At 49.4% G+C, this 19,235-nt stretch overlaps 6 protein-coding genes across 6 annotated transcripts; 3 read left to right on the top strand and 3 right to left on the bottom strand.

The window, feature by feature from the left end:
• The first annotated feature begins 107 nt into the window (after nt 1-107).
• Nucleotides 108-3,106, top strand: BDV27DRAFT_8624 (DNA cross-link repair protein PSO2). Its single transcript, XM_032077797.1, has 2 exons — nt 108-1,281; nt 1,336-3,106. Exons 1-2 carry the CDS (start codon nt 313-315, stop codon nt 2,920-2,922), a joined length of 2,556 nt encoding a protein of 851 aa, XP_031926350.1. The 5' UTR covers nt 108-312; the 3' UTR covers nt 2,923-3,106.
• Nucleotides 3,107-3,656: 550 nt separating this feature from the next.
• Nucleotides 3,657-5,896, top strand: BDV27DRAFT_8622 (cytochrome P450). The gene is made up of 4 exons (XM_032077796.1): nt 3,657-3,852; nt 3,953-4,318; nt 4,444-5,250; nt 5,322-5,896. The coding sequence occupies exons 2-4, from the start codon at nt 4,017-4,019 to the stop codon at nt 5,764-5,766; spliced, it is 1,554 nt and encodes a 517-aa protein (XP_031926349.1). The 5' UTR covers nt 3,657-3,852; nt 3,953-4,016; the 3' UTR covers nt 5,767-5,896.
• An 849-nt stretch (nt 5,897-6,745) lies between these two features.
• On the top strand, nt 6,746-7,669 carry BDV27DRAFT_146255 (uncharacterized protein; the record flags this gene model as incomplete). Its single annotated transcript, XM_032070545.1, has 1 exon — nt 6,746-7,669. One exon carries the CDS (start codon nt 6,746-6,748, stop codon nt 7,667-7,669), a length of 924 nt encoding a protein of 307 aa, XP_031926348.1.
• Nucleotides 7,670-7,779: 110 nt separating this feature from the next.
• On the bottom strand, nt 7,780-9,020 carry BDV27DRAFT_146254 (DUF2461 domain-containing protein; the record flags this gene model as incomplete). The annotated part of the gene is made up of 4 exons (XM_032070544.1): nt 7,780-7,968; nt 8,023-8,316; nt 8,373-8,542; nt 8,588-9,020. 4 exons carry the CDS (start codon nt 9,018-9,020, stop codon nt 7,780-7,782), a joined length of 1,086 nt encoding a protein of 361 aa, XP_031926347.1.
• A 1,675-nt stretch (nt 9,021-10,695) lies between these two features.
• optB (small oligopeptide transporter, OPT family) lies at nt 10,696-13,921 on the bottom strand. The gene is made up of 2 exons (XM_032067364.1): nt 11,568-13,921; nt 10,696-11,517 (listed from the first exon to the last, which is right to left on the bottom strand). The coding sequence occupies exons 1-2, from the start codon at nt 13,255-13,257 to the stop codon at nt 10,862-10,864; spliced, it is 2,346 nt and encodes a 781-aa protein (XP_031926346.1). The 5' UTR covers nt 13,258-13,921; the 3' UTR covers nt 10,696-10,861.
• A 515-nt stretch (nt 13,922-14,436) lies between these two features.
• Nucleotides 14,437-17,887, bottom strand: BDV27DRAFT_146252 (fungal specific transcription factor domain-containing protein; the record flags this gene model as incomplete). Its single annotated transcript, XM_032070543.1, has 5 exons — nt 14,437-14,557; nt 15,538-15,703; nt 15,754-16,604; nt 16,653-17,093; nt 17,865-17,887. The coding sequence occupies 5 exons, from the start codon at nt 17,885-17,887 to the stop codon at nt 14,437-14,439; spliced, it is 1,602 nt and encodes a 533-aa protein (XP_031926345.1).
• Between the last annotated feature and the right edge of the window lie 1,348 nt (nt 17,888-19,235).

Below are 19,235 nucleotides of genomic sequence, written 5' to 3'. Positions count from 1 at the left end.
GAGTCCCACTGACCCACACCTATCGGGTAATATAAACACGTGATCTCGCGACGCGAAAATGATCGCCGCGCGCCGCGCCACGGTCGTTGTCTTACGTTGGTTTCTATCGTCGACATTCTTTCTGGTTTAAATCTCGAGAATCGTATAAGAAGGCGGGGAATGCGATACAGGATGAATATATAAGACATACAACGCATTAAAGTCAGATTTTACATACTGGTTACCATCCAGCGGCCAACAATTTGCCCCTCACCTCAATATACCTACGGCCGTCGATTTCGATCAAAACCTGCTCTATATATAGCATTCGACATGGCTGGCTCATTCTCGAAGAAAGGCTCGACGCCATCTAAACCATCTTCCAGGTCCAAGCAACCAACCTCTGTGAAACGGAACAGCAGTCTCCTGAACTTTTTCCAGAAGGCGGACGGCCCCCCGCAAGCCACTTCTCGACAGTCTCGGATCACGCAATTTGCGACGAAAACGGACCGACCGACGGGTAGCGGGCACAACAGCCCATCATTGCGGCGAGAAGATAGCTCGAAGAGTAACGGTGGTGGCGGGTTGTTCTTGGATGATCGGAATGGGAAGAAGTCGGCCTTGATAGATCCTAGTACGTCCCCGCGATCCCGGTCACGGACACCTGACGATATATGGGGTGAAGGCGATGGGGACCTCGTGGTCCCGAAAGAGGAGGAGGAGGAGGAGGAGGAGGAGGAGGAGGAGGACAGGTATAACGAGAATGGGTCTGCGGTTAAGAAGCGTAAGGTCGAGTCAGAGTCAGACTCTCCTCGGACGGATCAGGTGAAGGATGAGGCCTCTGCGACAACGCCTGCTCCGGCCAAATCTCGACAGGTTAGCGGGCCGTTTATCGATGAGTCTGACAGTGAGGAGGATTTGGGAGCGTTTGGTGATTTCGGTGACGAACCAGCCGTGTTGACAAAGGCCGAAGCCGTGAAGGACGCAAGGGGCGTTGATAATGACCGGAAAGATAATGATCGAACTTCCGATGTCGCCGTACCACCATTGGTAAGAGAAGCCACGAGCCATATCGAAGATGATGAACTTGCGAATTTTGACGATCTAGAAGAAAACGAGTTCGGAGGGGAAGAAGGACTCTTAGACGAAGAAAACGACGACGCAGAAGGATCCGAAGAGACGGTATTTTATTTCGACGACTCGAACGATTCGCCAGCTCTAGAGGAGTGCGACGTGGATCCTGGCGGTGGTGTAGCAGTATGCCCAATATGCCAGATTGAGTTGGTAGGCTTGAGTGACGTTGTAAGGCGCTCTTTTGGCTTGGATTATGTACGAGTTGTTTGCTAATAATAGTAGGACGTGTCGGTGCATGTCAATGATTGCCTTGATGGGAAGCCTGCCACTGTCTTGCCGAAACCGAAGCCCGATACGCCGGCGAAGGCGCTGACGCGCGCAGAACTCGCTTCGATTGCAAGGCCACCGCAAAATGATCCATACTCCTCCGTCACATCTAAGACAGCATCCGCTTTCTCGAAGCTTATGGCAGGTAACGCAGAAGATACAGCATGGACAGCCGCGGCGGCCAGCGAGGTCAAGTCAAGGGGCAAGCAGGCATATCAACGAACTTGTCCATTCTACAAGATTATTCCGGGATTCTCGATTTGTGTGGATGCTTTTCGTTATGGAGCAGTCGAAGGATGCAATGCCTACTTTTTGAGCCATTACCACAGTGACCATTACATAGGCCTCTCGGCCTCTTGGCGCCATGGGCCCATCTACTGCAGTAAAGCTACTGGCAACTTAGTCCGCCAACAACTCAAGGTGGACCCGCGATGGGTAGTGGATTTGGAATTCGAGAAGACTACAGAGGTCCCCAATACTGGCGTTCAAGTGACTTTGATTGAGGCCAATCACTGCCCCGGAAGCGCCATTTTTCTGTTTGAGAAGGCCATGGGGTCCGGTCCGTCCAAGAGGATTCAGCGGGTTCTGCATTGTGGCGATTTTCGAGCATCTCCCACCCATGTGCAGCACGCCCTTCTTCGCCCCGAGATAATTGACTCCGTCACGGGCCAGAAACGGCAGCAAAGGATTGACGTCTGCTACTTGGATACTACTTATCTCAGCCCTAAGTATTCCTTTCCCAGTCAAATCGATGTCATCGAAGCCTGCGCGGAACTCTGTGTTAGCCTTGACCGAGGCGAGGACGATGGCCCTGCGCCGTGGCAGTCACAAAAAGCAAGTAAAGGAGGCGGGAGTATCATGAGTAAGTTTTTCAACTCTGTGACGGGGTCAGACAAGTCACAGGAGCGATCGTCTCGTCCGGAAGGGCGATTGTTGGTCGTCATTGGCACATATAGTATTGGTAAAGAGCGTGTATGTCTAGCAATTGCCCGAGCCTTGAAGAGCAAGATTTATGCTACTGCGGGCAAGCAACGAGTGTGCGCTTGTTTGGAGGATGCCGAGCTTTCTTCGTTGTTAACGGACGACCCCGTGGAGGCCCAGGTTCATATGCAGACGCTGTTCGAGATCCGCGCCGAGACGCTGGCCGACTACCTGGATTCGATGAAGCCGCACTTCACTCGTGTGGTGGGATTCCGTCCGACAGGATGGACATACCGTCCACCTACAGAGCGGATGTTGGACAACCCACCCGTCTCGACGGTGCTACATTCTGCTCATTGGAAGACGCCTTTCACCGCACGCGACCTAGTGCCCCAACGCGGAAGTACGCGTGAAAGTGCCTGCTTTGGGGTGCCGTACAGCGAACATAGCTCGTTTCGGGAGCTAACGATGTTCTGTTGTGCGCTCCGGATCGGACGGGTGATCCCTACGGTAAACGTCGGCAGCCGGAAAAGTCGGGAACGAATGAAGGCATGGGTTGAGCGATGGGAGGCGGAGAAGAGGAAGAGTGGATTGTATCGGGTGGAAGGGGACCGGTGGTAGAGCGGACTATCTATGAAGAAGTAGACTTGTACATATTCATACACCGGCAGTATACTGTGGAGCGTTGGTTGGATCGGATATACCGCATATGTAAGCATACATCATACTAGTAGTAGGGCCAGCTAAATCCTGACCAGCCGTAGAGGGAGTCTTGCATAATGGGTTCTTCGTATCTGCACATAATTATTTGGAACAACGTGACGTCCCATAGAATCTAATCTGTGCCTACCTACATGAGATATTTGTCATATCTGTACTTTAGGTTACCCCCAAATGTTGCTGAAGTATTGTCGAACACGATTGGGGGTCTAACCTGACATCAAAGCGTAGAAAAAGTAAATCAGTAAATACGAGATATGTCTATTTGCCCACAGTAACGCCACTAACTGTGTAGTAGAAAAGAACTTACAGGATGACAAGTTGGGTGTGCTGTTTCACCACCAATGAGAGAGCGGGTAAAGGTAAGGACATTCACACCATATTAGCTTGGCTCAAAGCTAAATGAGGGTGCCTCACCAGTCATAGACGTAGAAGCGACCAACGAAAACCGTGGGTAAGACCTGGGCGGTCGATCATGACTCGTGACTTGCAGGGGGACATTAACCGAAAGAAGCGGGGGATCGGAGGCCAGCATCGGCTGCGTGAGAGTAGTGAGGCAACCCCAGACTTCCCGAATTCGTCTCCCGTCGGTTGGATAGCCTCGGGGAAGCCTCGTCCACGCTAGTCCCATAAATATTGACCGTCAGCCATGGTCATGATGAGGATGATAGAGAGAGATGATATGATTTTTCGACTTTTGGAGTGATTCTCATTCTTATTAGCATTATTCTACTTCTTCTCATCTTCTTTCAATTCACTCTTGAATCTTGACCTTCAACAGTTTGTGCGATTGATTGAGTGAACGATTCATTCCTAACTTACCAAAAAGAGGTTAGTGGCAACGGTCAACAGTTGATTCTCCACGAAGATCCCGTTATGGTTAATTTCTGAATCCTTTCGCGAATGCTAACGTTTCACTTCCCTTGCCTAGTTTCTTAATTGTCCTACATTATCCCGTCCTGCTGGGGGAGAAAAAAAGAACGACAACAGCCGCCATGATTGCCGAGCTCCTGACGCCCACGGGCGCAGCATATGTGCTCACCGCCGCCGTATTCGTCTACTATATCCTGCCGTACCTGCAGCTATGGCGCTTACGCGATATCCCGTCGCCCGGTTTCGCCGCCTTTTCTAACCTGTGGCTGATGCTGCAGTACCGCAAGGGCAACCGCTTCGTCACCGTCGATGAAGCTCATAAAAAACACGGCAAACTCGTGCGCATTGCTCCCAGACATGTCTCCATTGCCGACGACGAGGCTATCCAGGCGATCTACGGACATGGAAATGGTTTCCTCAAGGCGTATGTTTCTTCCTTTCCTTTACTGTTCCCCTATACAATCGACACCCCACTCTCTGCGGATAAAAGTCCCGCCAACAACAGCACAACAACTTTAATTCAGATAAATAATACTAATCATAATACAGTGACTTCTATGATGCCTTCGTCTCCATCCGCCGCGGTCTCTTCAACACCCGCGACCGTGCCGAACACACCCGTAAGCGTAAGACCGTCAGCCACACCTTCTCCATGAAATCCATCGGTCAATTCGAACAATACATCCACGGCAACGCCGAGCTCTTCGTGAAACAATGGAACCGTATCGCCGACACCCAAAGTAACCCCAAGACTGGCTATGCAACCATCGACGCCCTGAACTGGTTCAACTACCTCGCCTTCGACATCATCGGTGACCTCGCCTTCGGCGCCCCCTTCGGCATGCTCGAGAAGGGCCAGGACATCGCTGAAATGCGCAAGAACCCGAACGACAAGCCCAGCTACGTGCAGGCCGTCGAGGTCCTCAACCGCCGTGGTGAAGTTTCTGCTACCCTGGGTGCCTGCCCCAGCCTCATTCCCTGGGCGAAGTATATCCCCGACCGCTTCTTTAGGGATGGACTCGAGGCTGTGGAGAACCTGGCTGGTATTGCGGTTGCGCGGGTCAATGAGCGTCTTCGCCCAGAGGTTATGGCTAACAACACTCGTGTGGATTTGCTGGCTCGTCTGATGGAGGGCAAGGATTCGAATGGAAACAAGCTCGGCCGCGAGGAACTTACGGCTGAAGCACTGACGCAGCTGATTGCCGGTTCTGATACCACGAGTAACACCTCTTGCGCCATTCTGTACTGGTGTCTGCGCACTCCTGGGGTTATTGAGAAGCTGCACAAGGTGCTCGACGAGTCTATTCCCAAGGATGTGGATGTGCCCGTTCACGCGATGGTTAAGGATATCCCCTAGTATGTTATTCTCCTCCCTTCCCTCCTCCCTTGTATTATGTATCATGGCAAAAAGCTAACGAAAGAAAAAGTCTCCAATGGGTCATCTGGGAAACAATGCGTATCCACAGCACTTCGGCAATGGGTCTTCCCCGTGAAATTCCCGCCGGTAACCCACCGGTCACCATCTCGGGCCACACCTTCTACCCTGGCGACGTCGTCTCCGTACCCACCTACACCATCCACCGCTCCAAGGAAATTTGGGGTCCCGATGCCGAGCAGTTCGTCCCCGAGCGCTGGGATCCCAAGCGTCTCACCGCCCGCCAGAAGGCCGCTTTCATCCCCTTCAGTACTGGTCCCCGTGCCTGTGTCGGCCGCAATGTCGCGGAGATGGAGCTGCTCGTCATCGTTGGAACTGTCTTCCGCTTGTTTGACTTTGAAATTCAGCAGGATGGACCCATGGAGACGAGAGAGGGTTTCCTCCGGAAGCCTTTGGCACTCATGGTTGGAATGAAGAGGAGGAGTGTTGCTGTTTAGGTTTTGGGAGGGGTGGCAAAGAAAGTTTTGGTTAGACTTTGGGTGGAACACTGAATTGGATGTAAATATGACTTTCTCATCTGGTTGTATGATTTGAAATTGTGCGATGTTCAATGAATTTCTACTTTCGAATTTCTTGATGACTGGGGCTTATATGTATATATGATGAATGACCCTTTCTAGGCTCTCTTTCTTTCTTTTTTGGTATTAGAAGCGTTGTGCGTAATATATATCTTGCGGAGGCCTTAGGCGATGCATGAACTGAAGCGTAGTGCATACCTCAGTCGAGCCGATCACTTCAGTAATGTTAACACCGGCTGACGTTGTAATTCCTTGTTTGTTTTCGAGAGAGCAAAGTCAGAACCATGTATAGGGCAATATAACTGAGTAATCGCATCTGTAATAGCTAAATACCTGTCTTCACAGTAGACCCGAGTGCTGTAATGGAGGATTCTCGCGAGGAGGGATACTCCGAGGCTCCGCCTCACCGAGAAGCTGGGAAGAAGAGAACATGATCAGAGCGTAATCAGAGACACGAGGTTAGCCAAATCCTGACAGTTGTTGCTATATCCTGGTCTCAGTAAATTAAAAGTGCGTGGCCCTGACGATTGCCTCGCGATGCAGCCGAAAGAGGAAAGTAGAGTGGATCACTTAGGATGCTCCACAACTAGGTAACAGGGTACGACCGATTATAGGGTATACCTGGGGAATTTTTTTCTCTGGTAGTTGACATTTGACTGGTCTTGGTTTTTACTATAGTCAAGGGTTTCTAAGGATTTTCGGTACCTTGCCGCCCACGATTGCGCATTTTACTTCTACTCAATAGACCCACAAGAACGTATATATACTCAAGCAGTGAAAGTCCAAAGTGTAGATTCACCTTTTGAAACTCCTTTAATTGGACTCGGACGTGCCTGCCATTGTACTCCCACTTCCATCCCCCCACACATCCTCTAGTTCAGAAGAACATCTCATAACCATGAGAATCGCACTTGTTGGTGCAGGAGAAGTAGGCCTTCGCCTTGCGACAGAATTCTGCAAATCAGAGGACGAGGTGATCATTATCACTGGTACACTAAAACCGAGCCTCAAACAACTCAGAGCCGAGACTCGTCTCACGGACTACTCCATCGAAGATTTAGAGAAGCACCTTGACGACTGCGACGCTGTCGTCTCAACCCTCAGTGGACCCAGCGAGTTCTATATCTCCGCCCACTCAAACATTCTAGAAGCATGCAGCGCATCGCGCAGCTGCAAACACTTCATTCCTTCGGAATGGAATATCAACATCGAGGATTTTCCCGATCAACCAATGTTCAGTTCCGCCACGCATGAAGTTGTTCGCCAGAAGCTACGATCCCAACATGACGTTAAGTGGACAATGATCTGCCACGGCTGGTTCATGGAATACATCTTGCCTCAGGATAAGAATCCACTTCGCGAGGTTGGAACCGCATGGGCGATGGACCATTGCACGAAGGTCTTCGACGTATATGCGGATGGCTTGCAAAAGGTTACTTTGACTTCGCTTGGAGATGTAGCTTGGGCAGTTTTGGCTGTATTGCGGAATAGTATCCATACTGGGGCTGATTTGCCGCCGGTTACCCACTTGGCTGGGCAGACTTTGACATACCGAGACCTTTTCGAGCTGATTAGAGCTCACGATCCAGCGTGGAAATTGAATGTAGTGACCTTTTCGGAGGTACTTGATGCGATTTACAAGGGGCTCAAGGCGAATGATGGCGGTGTAGCCGTCCATCAGATGAGGATCCTGGGATTCACGAATGCGAATCACATCCCCGATGCAAAGGCGCTAGTTTGGGGAACTGGAGTTCTCCAGGGATTACACGCTACAAGTGTCAAGGAGTTGTTGGAGAAGGCTAAGGCTGGACTAAACCAATAATTCAACCAGTGTGTGGGACTTTGAGAGTTAGATATGTTTTATGTTAGGGATCGAAAGTGCAAGGCAGCCTCCGGCGGCCCGAAGGAGCCTGGAGAGATCACAAGGTCTCCTCAAGACTCATCATGATTTGGCATGATGATATCATTAAGGAACGTAACAAACGGTAGTAGAATACTAAGGATACTAATTATCCTATCCTGCCCATCTTCGGCGGTAAAAATTGCATCATCCACCGGTTTCACAACGTGGTAATTCCGTAACTTCAACAACTCGATATCACGATGATGTACATCATATCCCTAAGTATGTTAGTACTGACATTGGCTATGCATTTCGCAAACTGTATATCGTACCTTTGGCTTTGTTTTTAAAGCTCCCTCTTTGTTGGCCTCAGCAAACGCCTCCAATGCTCCTTCCACGCCGGCCTTCCCTTTCGGCAAAAACATATCCCTGAAATTCTCAGAACTCAGAATTTGACGCCACGCTTCAGGTCTCTCGTTAATGCTGTCCCGCAGTAGCTGGATCGTCGGGGGCTCTGGAGCCCAAAGCCCGCCGCCGACGTACGCTGACCCCGGGTCCAGGTGGATATAGTAACATGCATATGGTCTCCTTCTACCAGTGCGGGAGAAGGCTGCGGAAAAATGGGACTTAAGGTAGTAAAGGTGAGATATTAAGCACTCCGTGTGGTAATGGAACTACTAACCTTGTAGAGTCTCTTGTCCTTGCTAAAGCGAACATCTCGGTATATCCGAAATATGACGTCCTTGGGTGGTAGTTCAGGGATGGTAGAATCAAACGCAATGATCTTGGGCGTAAGAGTTTCTATAAACACCTCCCAATCTTTCCAGGCACGTTTGAACTCCTTTTGATGGCCTATTGCTGTCAGTATTGTCTTCGGTCTTGCTTTTTTATACTTACGTTTGAACCAAGTCCGTCTGTTATTGGCTCTGAGATCCATCAGATATAGAAAAGTATTCTTATGTACCTTGTAGTCTGAGTATTCAACTCCATTGAGCGAGCGTAAGGTCTCGTGAGGAATGATAGTAACTACCCTGCCGCTCTTTTCGTCTTGAAATACAGTTCGCTTTTCGTATTCGACATCTTTGTCCATGGTACCGAACCCATCTTCGTCGCTGTCGTGCTCGATTTCTATATTATCAGAACCATGGTCCTCGTCGGCGGTATCATGAAATGATGATCCATCCCCATCTGTCTCATCTATTTCATCTGTAACGTGATTCTCGTTTTTGACAGGAGTTGCAACACGATTGTTCTCAGTTAAGTTGGCAATTCGCCGTGACCGGCGTGCGTGTTGAGGGGATGACGACGCCATGCGCTTGTATCTAGGCATGACTATCAGGATTCGAGATTGCTGTTTGTTAAAATCCAGGATCCAGCAGTGTTTGAGAGTAATGCAACATCCACGCTGAAAGAAATGATACTTGTCATACCGGTATGTCAGCAGCAAGCCCCTCGTCTATATAGTCGTGCGGGCTGTCTTGTCTCGCCACCTTAAAAGGACGATTAACTACAAGCATGGAGATGCTCGATATAATGTATTAATTATAAGTTTCGCAATCCGGCATAAGAAGGTAGGTGGGTATAAGCACTATGTGGGACTTGAACTGGGTGCCAAGTTGCCTATCTCGGCCACATCGCGAGGTCCTCCACAGTGGCTTTCAAGGGGCAGTCATTAGGGCTCCAGGTATCAATTGATTCCCTTGAATGTCATGTTCCACCTCTGATTCTTTAAAGCAAAAATCAAGTTTACGCCCTCCACCCACAGACAGGACAACTGTCTATCCCGTTACCCTCTTCTGTTGTCTGAATCTTTACAGAATGACACTGTAAGCATATCTTCTGCGAAAGATGGGCACTTGACTTTGATACCCCTTTGCTTGGGTTTTCATTTTACCTCGCATTCCGAATAGAATAGGAAGGTAGAGTGGATCTAATGATCTAGTGGCGGCGGGAAAAGCTTCCGACAATTTTCCGTCCCAATGATCGGTACGTAAAATGGTCAAGTAAAGTTATCGGGGTCTTGACATGTTCATCGCCAGTGATAGATAAAGAGTGAATGTTCAATTGATGATTGGAACTCAATCTGTATTTGCATGAATAGACTACCGGAAACAACATAGAGGGTAAGATCAATCAAGGGGCGTTTTGTAGTAACGCTACCCCCAACAGTCCCCCGGTCCAAAGTATTCAATGAACCACCGGCGGAAGTCCGACAAATTGACTGATACTGGAGAGCCCTTGTGGTGAATCAGGGACCACTGTTGAGAATAAAAACCGACTGATTTTATATTTCGTGTTAAAAAAAAAAAAATGCGACGAACGAAGGGTGACATCGATTCTACTGTTTGCGAAGCACTCCGTGTGCTCCTATAACGACAATAGTTCATGCATTGACAGCCCGGTGGACGATTTTCCTGATCTCAGGTCAGCAACAGCTACTCAGCTTTGCCCGAGCTCTTGTACTAAAAGCTCTAGGTGAGACTCGGTACGTCACCCTGACTCACGGTGGGATCGTGGTGCTTGATGAAGCGAATAGTAATTTTGATATGGAGACTTCTTTGCCTATGCAGAGATTGTTAAAGGCGGAATTCGCTGGCTGTGGATGGATGGCTTTTGTTGTTACTCACCGCCGTGAGACTATGGACTTTGCGGATGAAGTTATCGTCATCGATGCTGGGCGTGTCGGTGATCCTGCGTACAGATATTATTCGTGCACTTAGACATACAACTGCTAGTCGGCCTAGCTTGGTGCTTAAATGGAATGATTGGTAGGTCATTAAATATATTATCTTAACTTGGCAGTTAGTCGAGGCATGGATGTATAAATGAGCCTATCTCGCTGCCGGGATTAAGGCCGATAATAAACCAAAGCCCTAGAATCGTACACCCGATATAGCTTGGGGGCAGCAAAGAAAGCACGCACTTCCTGATAATGCCAATTGAGTGAACTTCATTATGCTCTCATATATATAAGAGCTTTACAGCGGTTATTATCCATAGTTAGCGGAAACGCCACCATCATGTAGACCGGTCATCAAAGGACGGACATCACTCATTATAGATATCATTCATACTACATGATCCGTAGCCGGATGGCCTAGGCATAACAGGAGAAATAGATAAATACATTACGTTACTCCAAACCCTCCTCCAAACACATCATGGATGTGATCACCATGTCGCTGGGCCGAACTTCTCCCCAGTAATTTCTACTGCAGTGCCGGCAGCATCCATGGTATCGGCCGCGATACGAGTACCCCACCATGACGGGAACTCAGTCCCAGTCAGCTGCAGGCAAAGGAAGATGACGATCGTGGATAGGGTGAGACCGACATCGAGCCCTGCAGACAGGACGTAGTTGTACTGCATCCACCAGCCGCGCCAGCGGGTGCGAATCCACTTGTTGAAGATGAAGCCAACAATGCCCCAGCTGAGGTAATTGAGGGGCGTAGCAGGGGGAATCAATCCGGCACCGGTGAAGATTAGGGGCGCGCTGAGGTAACGGATCTTGCTTCTGGGCCATATACGGGCGCCCAGATAGATGAGAACGGGCAAGGCAGCGCCAGCGAGCCAGAACCACATCAAGCCGGAGTAGAGCTGGCCGGGTGAGAACATGCGAGCGGGACCAATGACTCCCCAGATGACGGAGGCGTTGAAGAAAACGCGGCCGTTCGGACAGGTGTAGCGGTTCGGTTGATCCAGTTCACAGACGCCATTGATCGATCCTAATGCCCAGTTCATGACTGCAATCTGGACGATCGACGTCCACAGGGTGGCGACCATCTGGGCGGCAAATGTAACTCGGGGAGGGATTTTCATATAGTGACCTGTAAAAGAATTAGCGCTGAACCCAGGGGAATCTAAGGTTGAAGCTGACCAAGTTTCATGTCCTGGCAGAAGTATAAGCCTTGGGACATGGATATATAACCAAATGTTTTGAAAAGCATCATGGCCATTGGCTTTCCAGGCTGCATGTAGCCGATCACAAACTCTGTCAAAACGTTAAGTCCCAGTTGGATGTTTGTAGCTGCCTGCACAATTCCAACAGGCAAAGTCCACACAATGGCCATGATCAAGGCGATAAAGAAAGCCCACCAACTCAGGTGAGTGGGGTATCCGAGTGACACACCCAGACCTATACCCATCATAGTCAAAAAGAGTGCACCGTACCACCACAGCGGAACGGGCTTGAAGCGAGCCATCAGACGGGCGTGGATATCGTCCTCAGTCTTGCGGAAAGTCTTGAGGCGGGCCAAGACCTCCTTACCATGAAACAATATCGCATGCAGAAGGACGGCAATAACGCCAGCAAAGCTCAGGCCGTAGCACAAAGCGAATGTCGTGGACAGAAAGAGAGGCGAGTACTCTTTGTATTTGGCAGCATCGAAGGTAAACTCTGGCGTCAGGATTCTGGACACATCGTATACCTTTCCGAGGTTATCGTAGCTGCTGGAATCGCTAATGGGCAAGTGCTTGAACCAGTAGGCATTACTGTAGTGTAGACCAACAGTGCAGATCCAATAGAACACCACCATACCAATAAGGGTGTTCGCGTGCGCATGCCACGGCGAGATCAGTGGACTGAAGTTAAAACCCGAGATTTGAGTCCAGTCAAAAGTGATAGGAAGTAGAGACAACCCCGTCCAGCCACCGAAGAGCTGATTGACGACAGGGCTCTGGGGCTTAATCCATGTCACCCAGGCGAAGACGCTGAGGAAGGGAGCAATATAGCCAGGGAACCAATACCAGACGAAAGATCCGATCAAACAGTACAAAAACATGCGATATCTGCCGATTGTCCAGCCGGCAACCTTTCGTGGATCGGGAAGAGTGCGGTCGTGCAGTGCGCTAAAGATGGATGTATTGATGAGCGTTGATGGCCAAATCATGGCTGCTGGGGCGACGAGGAATCGGTGAAAGAAGCCCGCAAAGCCAAAGCCCAGCATCTGGGTACATATACACAAGAGGAGCTCATAGCCCCATCCGAACCGTTGTTTGTAAAAGGCTCGTTGGGCAACTATGATATCGGTGGCATAGGCAGTACCACCCCCAAATGAGGCGTTGGCCATGAGAACTGCAATGGCGTGTTCCTTTTTACTAAAAGGGCCGGGGTTCAGATTGAACTTGAGACCAAACAAATTAAAAGTCTTATTTGGCAGTAACATTGCCCAACCTACACCGATTGGGTAGGCCACAACCTGAACAACATACGAGGGAATCACAATGTATGGCTGGCGTAGAGAGAACAGCATGTTCATCCCCGATGCAACAGTGGCTAGGACTAGGCCAATGACCCAGGCGCGGATGGTATTGGTATGACCACCCTCGTCATAGTTTGGGACGGCTGCACGCACTTCTGGATATGGAGAATTGTCAATGAGATCCTCAGCAGCCTCTGCTCCAGCTTTGTCGTCAATCTCGTCGGTGACATCTTCGGGCAAGTTTGGGTCCCATTGTTGCTCCTTCTTCAGTTGTTTCAGATGGGAGATGGCCGCATCCGGTGCTGCTTCATCAATGGCCGCTCCGGTAGACACGGCCACCGTGGGTCCGGTCTCTTTCTCCTTCATTGTGGCGCGTGACAGGGAGACGACGCCACTAGAGTGTGTTGGTATGAGAAGGTGGTCGTACTCACACTGACCATCCAACTGAAGAAGAGGAGAAAAGCAAAGGGGGTAAGCTAGCTGAGAGAGTGATGGGGATGTGGAAAAGAAAGTGAGAGTGCTGAAGGCAGTTACCCCATATAAATGATACGATGGCGCTCTGCTCCTTACCAGAAGGGTGGGGAGCACTAGCTATGTCCGATGGTAGCCCGACATCTTATCGTCTATGTATGGATAAATTAATTAATAGGAAATGGAACCAGCGCTATCAATTAGATCCCAAAGCCACTAGTCACTAGGCAGGTTCCGATGTAACCCCGGCTCAGAAACCAAGGTTTCCACTGCCTGAAGCTCGTCTTTATAGACATACCAATGTTGGGTAAGACAGACAAATCGAGCGTTCATGCCAAGAGGGAACAATGCGGCCATTCTACCGTGCTGACAGACAGTCACTCGGACAATTTCACATAGACCCCAATATCTTGATCATGCAGATCAGCTGTGAAGAATCCCCTCGCTTCAACGACGTTTACCCTCTGGCAACACGATGGAAGAGAATCTCCGCAGATCGGCGCTGTTTCGCTATATCAGCTGAAGGCCGGGCGCTGATAGGCTCCCTAAGCTATTCGGCAAACATGACACTAGGGCTCCTCGACCAGCTCCCTGACCTATTGCCTCTTCGTGACTGGCCATTGACTAATTGACCTGACCACTACCGGGGTGGCGTTCCTATATGCGCCGACGAATCGCACAACCTATGCATGTTTTACCGCAATCAACGCTAGAGAGATAGAAGGCTGGATTAGGGGGTAATTGAAATTAGTCGTGAATTGCGTCGGACGTCCGGTCCGTATCTGGGGTATTAAGCATTGGATTTCTCGCGCTAATTCAGTGGAGGGAGGTGGGGGCCAATCTACAATCGATTGTAGCCTATGAGTGGCCTGCATGCGATACCGATAGGAGGAATGGGTTGATACGAGATACAAGACCCCGGCGCTCCCACCCGCACAAGCTTGTTCCTGATAAGCAATGGAGCACACCACCGCAAACCCAACACAAAAGATTCACGGTCTTATCCAACGCAAAGAGACATCATTTGATCACAGCATCCATGGAAATGTCTGCGTGACCTGCCTCGGGGCCTGCCTAGCGTCGTTTAGACAATATACTAGGCGGGGCCCATACGAAGCGAGGTTGAGGATATCGCGAGGCCTCGGTTAACCCGGGAACAGAACGGCAAATCATCGGAGGTTTTGTAGCGATAACCCTAACCGCTTCTGAAAGTTAACTCCGTCTTAGCTTCAACTTGGCGGGCTTGATAAGGCCCATGCAACAGGATGGAGCCAATTGCTGTCTCTTCTCGAAGCCCCCTGCTTCAACCCCAACTGCGGGAGCGATAGAGCGATGTAACATGCCCAAAATCGGCACCTTTTCTCAATACACCCCATCTCCTTCCTATTCTGGGGCCTTGATTCATGAATGGCGGTTGAAATTTCCCATCGAAGCTTATGGTAGATATAGTACACCGTATTTGTCCAAAGTCGGCCGTTGTTCAAAATATCGCCACAACAGCCATTATCCCAAAGTGGGATTACTAGCAAGGTTTGGGGCGAATCACAGCACGAAGAATCCTTCGTAAAGGCTGGGTGCAGGTAATTAGTAGATAACATCATCGCCGACTAGATTTGGTGGCTTGAACACCCGCACGGACTCGATGTGAGGTAGCACGCTGCCATAATCTTGAATTTTGGCCTAGATTCCTGTATTTGGCAGGTGCGAAGATGGAACGATGTTCTAGCGCGGAAGATACTGAGACGTGGGATCAACGGCCATATTCGGCTGTGATGCAGCTAGTGACCTCAAAGTATATGCCCGCACTAGAACTTATTCGCACATCTATCGTCAGAGCGTCCTATGAGTCTGTTGCACTATATTGGCAAGGCCACATGGCGAATGGATACCGTCGGATGCCGGGTTTCAATCACCCCAGCAAGCCATGTGTTATTGTTATGCTAATGGCAGGTGAATTCTGATTGCCACGCTTGATTGTGATTGGGTGTGAGCATGGCATCATTGAAAGCATAAGGCGTGATCAGTCAACATCTTGGACTGAGCCTGTCGTGTTTACCGAAGCACCTGCGACTCTCCTGTGACGGTGTCTATGTTAGTCTCTCACTACTATTCAGTCTAAGCCGTTGGCGCCGACCGGGGGGTTATTAGCGCTAGATGGTAGCTCCTAGTGATGACCAGCCTGAGCCATACAGCTCAGTCGGAGGGAAGAGTCCGTCATCGCCTAAAGCCCATTCGAAATCAGCCAGAAACTGGTCACCAAAAAGGACAGGCTCTTGGCGTTCCATCAGGCCAATCGGTGCGTTTACCACCGCACCGGTGCTGTCTCGATTGGAATCAATTCCTATTCCGATGATAAGCTTCGCCATGAGGGGTAAGATGAAAGAAACATACCATCCGGCGCATTTCCCTGGGAGGGGACGCCTGACCGACATTGGGGGTCATGCTCTTCCCGCCACCACCATACTGCATCCACCACTGGACTGAGCATCAATCGGCTACGGATCCGAAGCGTTGGGAAATCACCCCCGTCGGACTTGCGAAAGGCCCTTGTACTATTCCATAGTTGGTTCAATACAATAACCGTTTTCGCTGCAGCATCATTGTTCTGGACGGACATCTGTTTAAGGAGATTGATTGCAATAAAAAAGCGTGATCGAGCCCTCTCCAGATCTAGCCCAGGTAATGAGGGGCCTTTGAGTATGCGCAATAGAGCTACTGAGGCGAGGAGCAGCGCAAAGTACAGCTGCAGAGGAGCTGCTGCAAGATTCAGTGGTGTCCGGCTTAAATCTTGAACTGACCCGATAACCGAACAGGCGGTACATAAAAGACGTTGAACGCAACCCGTCGAGGATAACGTCTGATTTTTGAAAAAGTGCAACATTTGAATGCTTAGACGACAAATAGTGGTTTGGATCCGGTCATGCGCTAGATGGCAGTGAGCCTCTCCCGAACTAATGAATGGGAAGATAAGATTGGTATTACCTTGACTTGTCTGTGCCTCCAAATCTGTGACCTGGTTCTCAAATGTACGTAACAAAATATCTAAAGCTCTCTCTTGCTCTAGGGACACTGTTCGTACCCCGATCTCGAGAACAGCCGCGCTACAACGAGCAACCAACTCCTGACATTTCCTCTCCACGACGAGTGGCGGCGATAGCTTCTGAACATCCACTTCACGTTGTCCAAAGTCCTGCTCTAGTTCCATGACGGAACGAGGCGGGTGTCCCTTTATAGAGCAGGCACTGGTATCTCTTAGCATCTCATAAGCAGGTTGGTGGTTTGCACCTTACCGTTGGTACACAATCACACAGCGTGCCCAAAGCTCGGATCGCCGCACCAGCTCTGCCTCGGATGGGGCAGGAATTCTTTTCTTAGTGAACTCGTGGCTAGACATGGGAATATGAAGCCCGTTCTGCATGGCAATATGCAGCATACTGCCACTTAACGGAAAGGTTAACTCGGGCCTTGTATTATCCTTCGGCATAGGCCATGTCAGGAAGAGCAGCAAGGCCTGGATTATATGCCATGGGGCCGATGTCGATGCAGGTGAAAGTAAAGCCATGTCTGTGATGCTTCGTGCAAGCGCGGTGAGCAATGTCGGATTTTTCGGGTACGTCCTGCATGCGACCCCGATGACAGCCCAAAATAGGAAGGGGCATTGTGCATAGTATGCGTTCGGAGTGGTTAATGGGTCCAACACGGGGAGGAACTGGGCATATTGCTCAAAGAACCTGGTTTCTCTTAGCTCGTACAGCAACATCTGTGGTCGGTTAGGCGCGTACAGTTGGAATATCTCGTCTATTTCTTCGCCAGTGACCTCGATACCGCTTAAAGTACGCGACACTGTTGGATCCGAAGCTCGCTCACCAGGAGCATATTCCACTCGTGGTAGGGGCGGCCCTAGGACGAGAGAAGGAACCGTTGGTTCAGCATAGGAAGCTGGGGGTGATTGTGATTGGGGCGTTAAGTGTAGGCCAACTTCATTTCCCGTGGAATGCACACCCATTTCCGCTGCAGCTGTCAGCATGGCGATAGGTGATGACTGCGGGACAACGCTCTGCGATGACCTCAATCTCTTGCGCAACTCATCTGTCTCCTGTTCGAGTTCTGAAAGTCGCCTTTTTCAATTATTAATTCTATAAACGTCTGATAGAAAGCAAACGCATTCGTCCACTCACTGGCGTTTGTGCTCTCTCCGGAATGGGTCTGAGATAATGCACTGTGCTTTCATCTTGACACACCTGGTGCATGGCCGATCAGGGTTGACGTAGGCATCGCATCGGGCCTGCAGACGCTAAGATTAGTGAATAGTTCGTTGGTAGAGTCATTATGATAACTTCATGATGCAAAAGCATAATGGAGAGCATAATTTGCGATAACTCGCCTTTTGCTGCCTGCACTCGGTGCAAGCTTTCTTGCTCCGTTTCGATGGCCTTTCGACGCATTGCGGCATTAGTGGGTGACATCGTGCGTAGACCGGTGAGCATAAGTTCATTACTTACGCCGTATTATCTTGATCATCCATTTTATTGAAATAATCATCTACGCTCTAAGCGTGGAAAACTGACAATGTAGTATTAGGGGAGATGAATGTTGATGGCACGACGGCGAGAGAAATGTTAGAGTTGGGAACAAAAGCACGGAGATAGGACCATAATCTCCGCAAGATTACTTGGATCTGGGTAACGACCAAATACAGCATAACAGAGTTACAGACTATATGACTCTGAGAATATATTTGACCGATATGAGAAATTCCCATTTATTATGCACATATCGAAACATATGCACACATGCATAGAAGATCCATTAGCTTGTAAAGTTTGGAAACCAAAACTGTATACAGTAGTAACAGTACAGGGTATAGTAGGTATGGTACATACTACAGGATCTACAGAAACAAGTTTGCCAGATGTGTCAGCGCGGCTACTCCGTACCTAAGCTACTTGATGCCTTAGGCCATTATTGTCATTCGCTAATCACCTGCCTATCTTCTAAATTAAATTAGTTTTATCCAAAGTTAAGGTTCGTTTAACCTGATGATTGCAATGCTAATAGCCGGTAGTAATAGAATCGTGGTCTGAGATCACCTGCTATTTCAGGAATCCCGGTACCGGCCTGCCATGGCGGGTTTTGCCGCCACTACGGGTGGTTCAAGTTTCCGGTCCCGGCTTGTCTCCGTTTCAAGACAGGGGGACCAACCTTCGTTTAGTTTGCACTTCTGTCGCTAATTTTTGTTGAAGGGATCTTGTGAAAGATTCATGGATTTTCCAAGTGGGGTTTTCTGTTACTGCTCGAGTCTACCATAATGATGGTGTTCTGTGCGTTAGTATGTTTGGAGTGTCTCGATGTATATATATGTCTCTACCGTAGGTCCGTAGTTGCCAACTACGTGTCGCTCCATGCCCAGGGTATGGGTTGTTTTTGAAACAGTTTAGAAAGAAAACAGTTCAGAAAAAAAAAGGTACGACATATCAGAGCGTAATGGCACTTCCGCTAGGAATTGTCACACGTGACGTAGAACAGGGACCATAATATGATGTCCTTATTCCTTTGGGTAGATCGGATATGTGAGGTCATCTGCAAAACATCACTAACTATGTAAGTGACACGGACACTGTTATTTTCTTCAAGGGCTCAAGATGCCTCTTGCACAGCGTTACAATGTAGGGTGTGATTGCCATATGCAAGCCGGGACACTTATGTCTTCAGCAACAGCTTCCCGGCTGATATCCTAGTATTGCTTTACTACGGATCATGGATTCTCACATGCTAGATACCCAGGATATAAATGGGCACAATGATACTATGAGTCTTAGTAGTGATGAAGGAGACTTTCGGGGTTCTCGGCATCTTTCTCCGGTAGCCCCTCT

Source organism: Aspergillus caelatus (genome assembly GCF_009193585.1).
Source record: "Aspergillus caelatus strain CBS 763.97 unplaced genomic scaffold BDV27scaffold_118, whole genome shotgun sequence".
Taxonomy (NCBI): Eukaryota; Fungi; Ascomycota; class Eurotiomycetes; order Eurotiales; family Aspergillaceae; genus Aspergillus; species Aspergillus caelatus.
The sequence above is the reverse complement of the archived record's forward strand: the minus strand, read 5'-3'. Positions and strand labels throughout refer to the sequence as shown.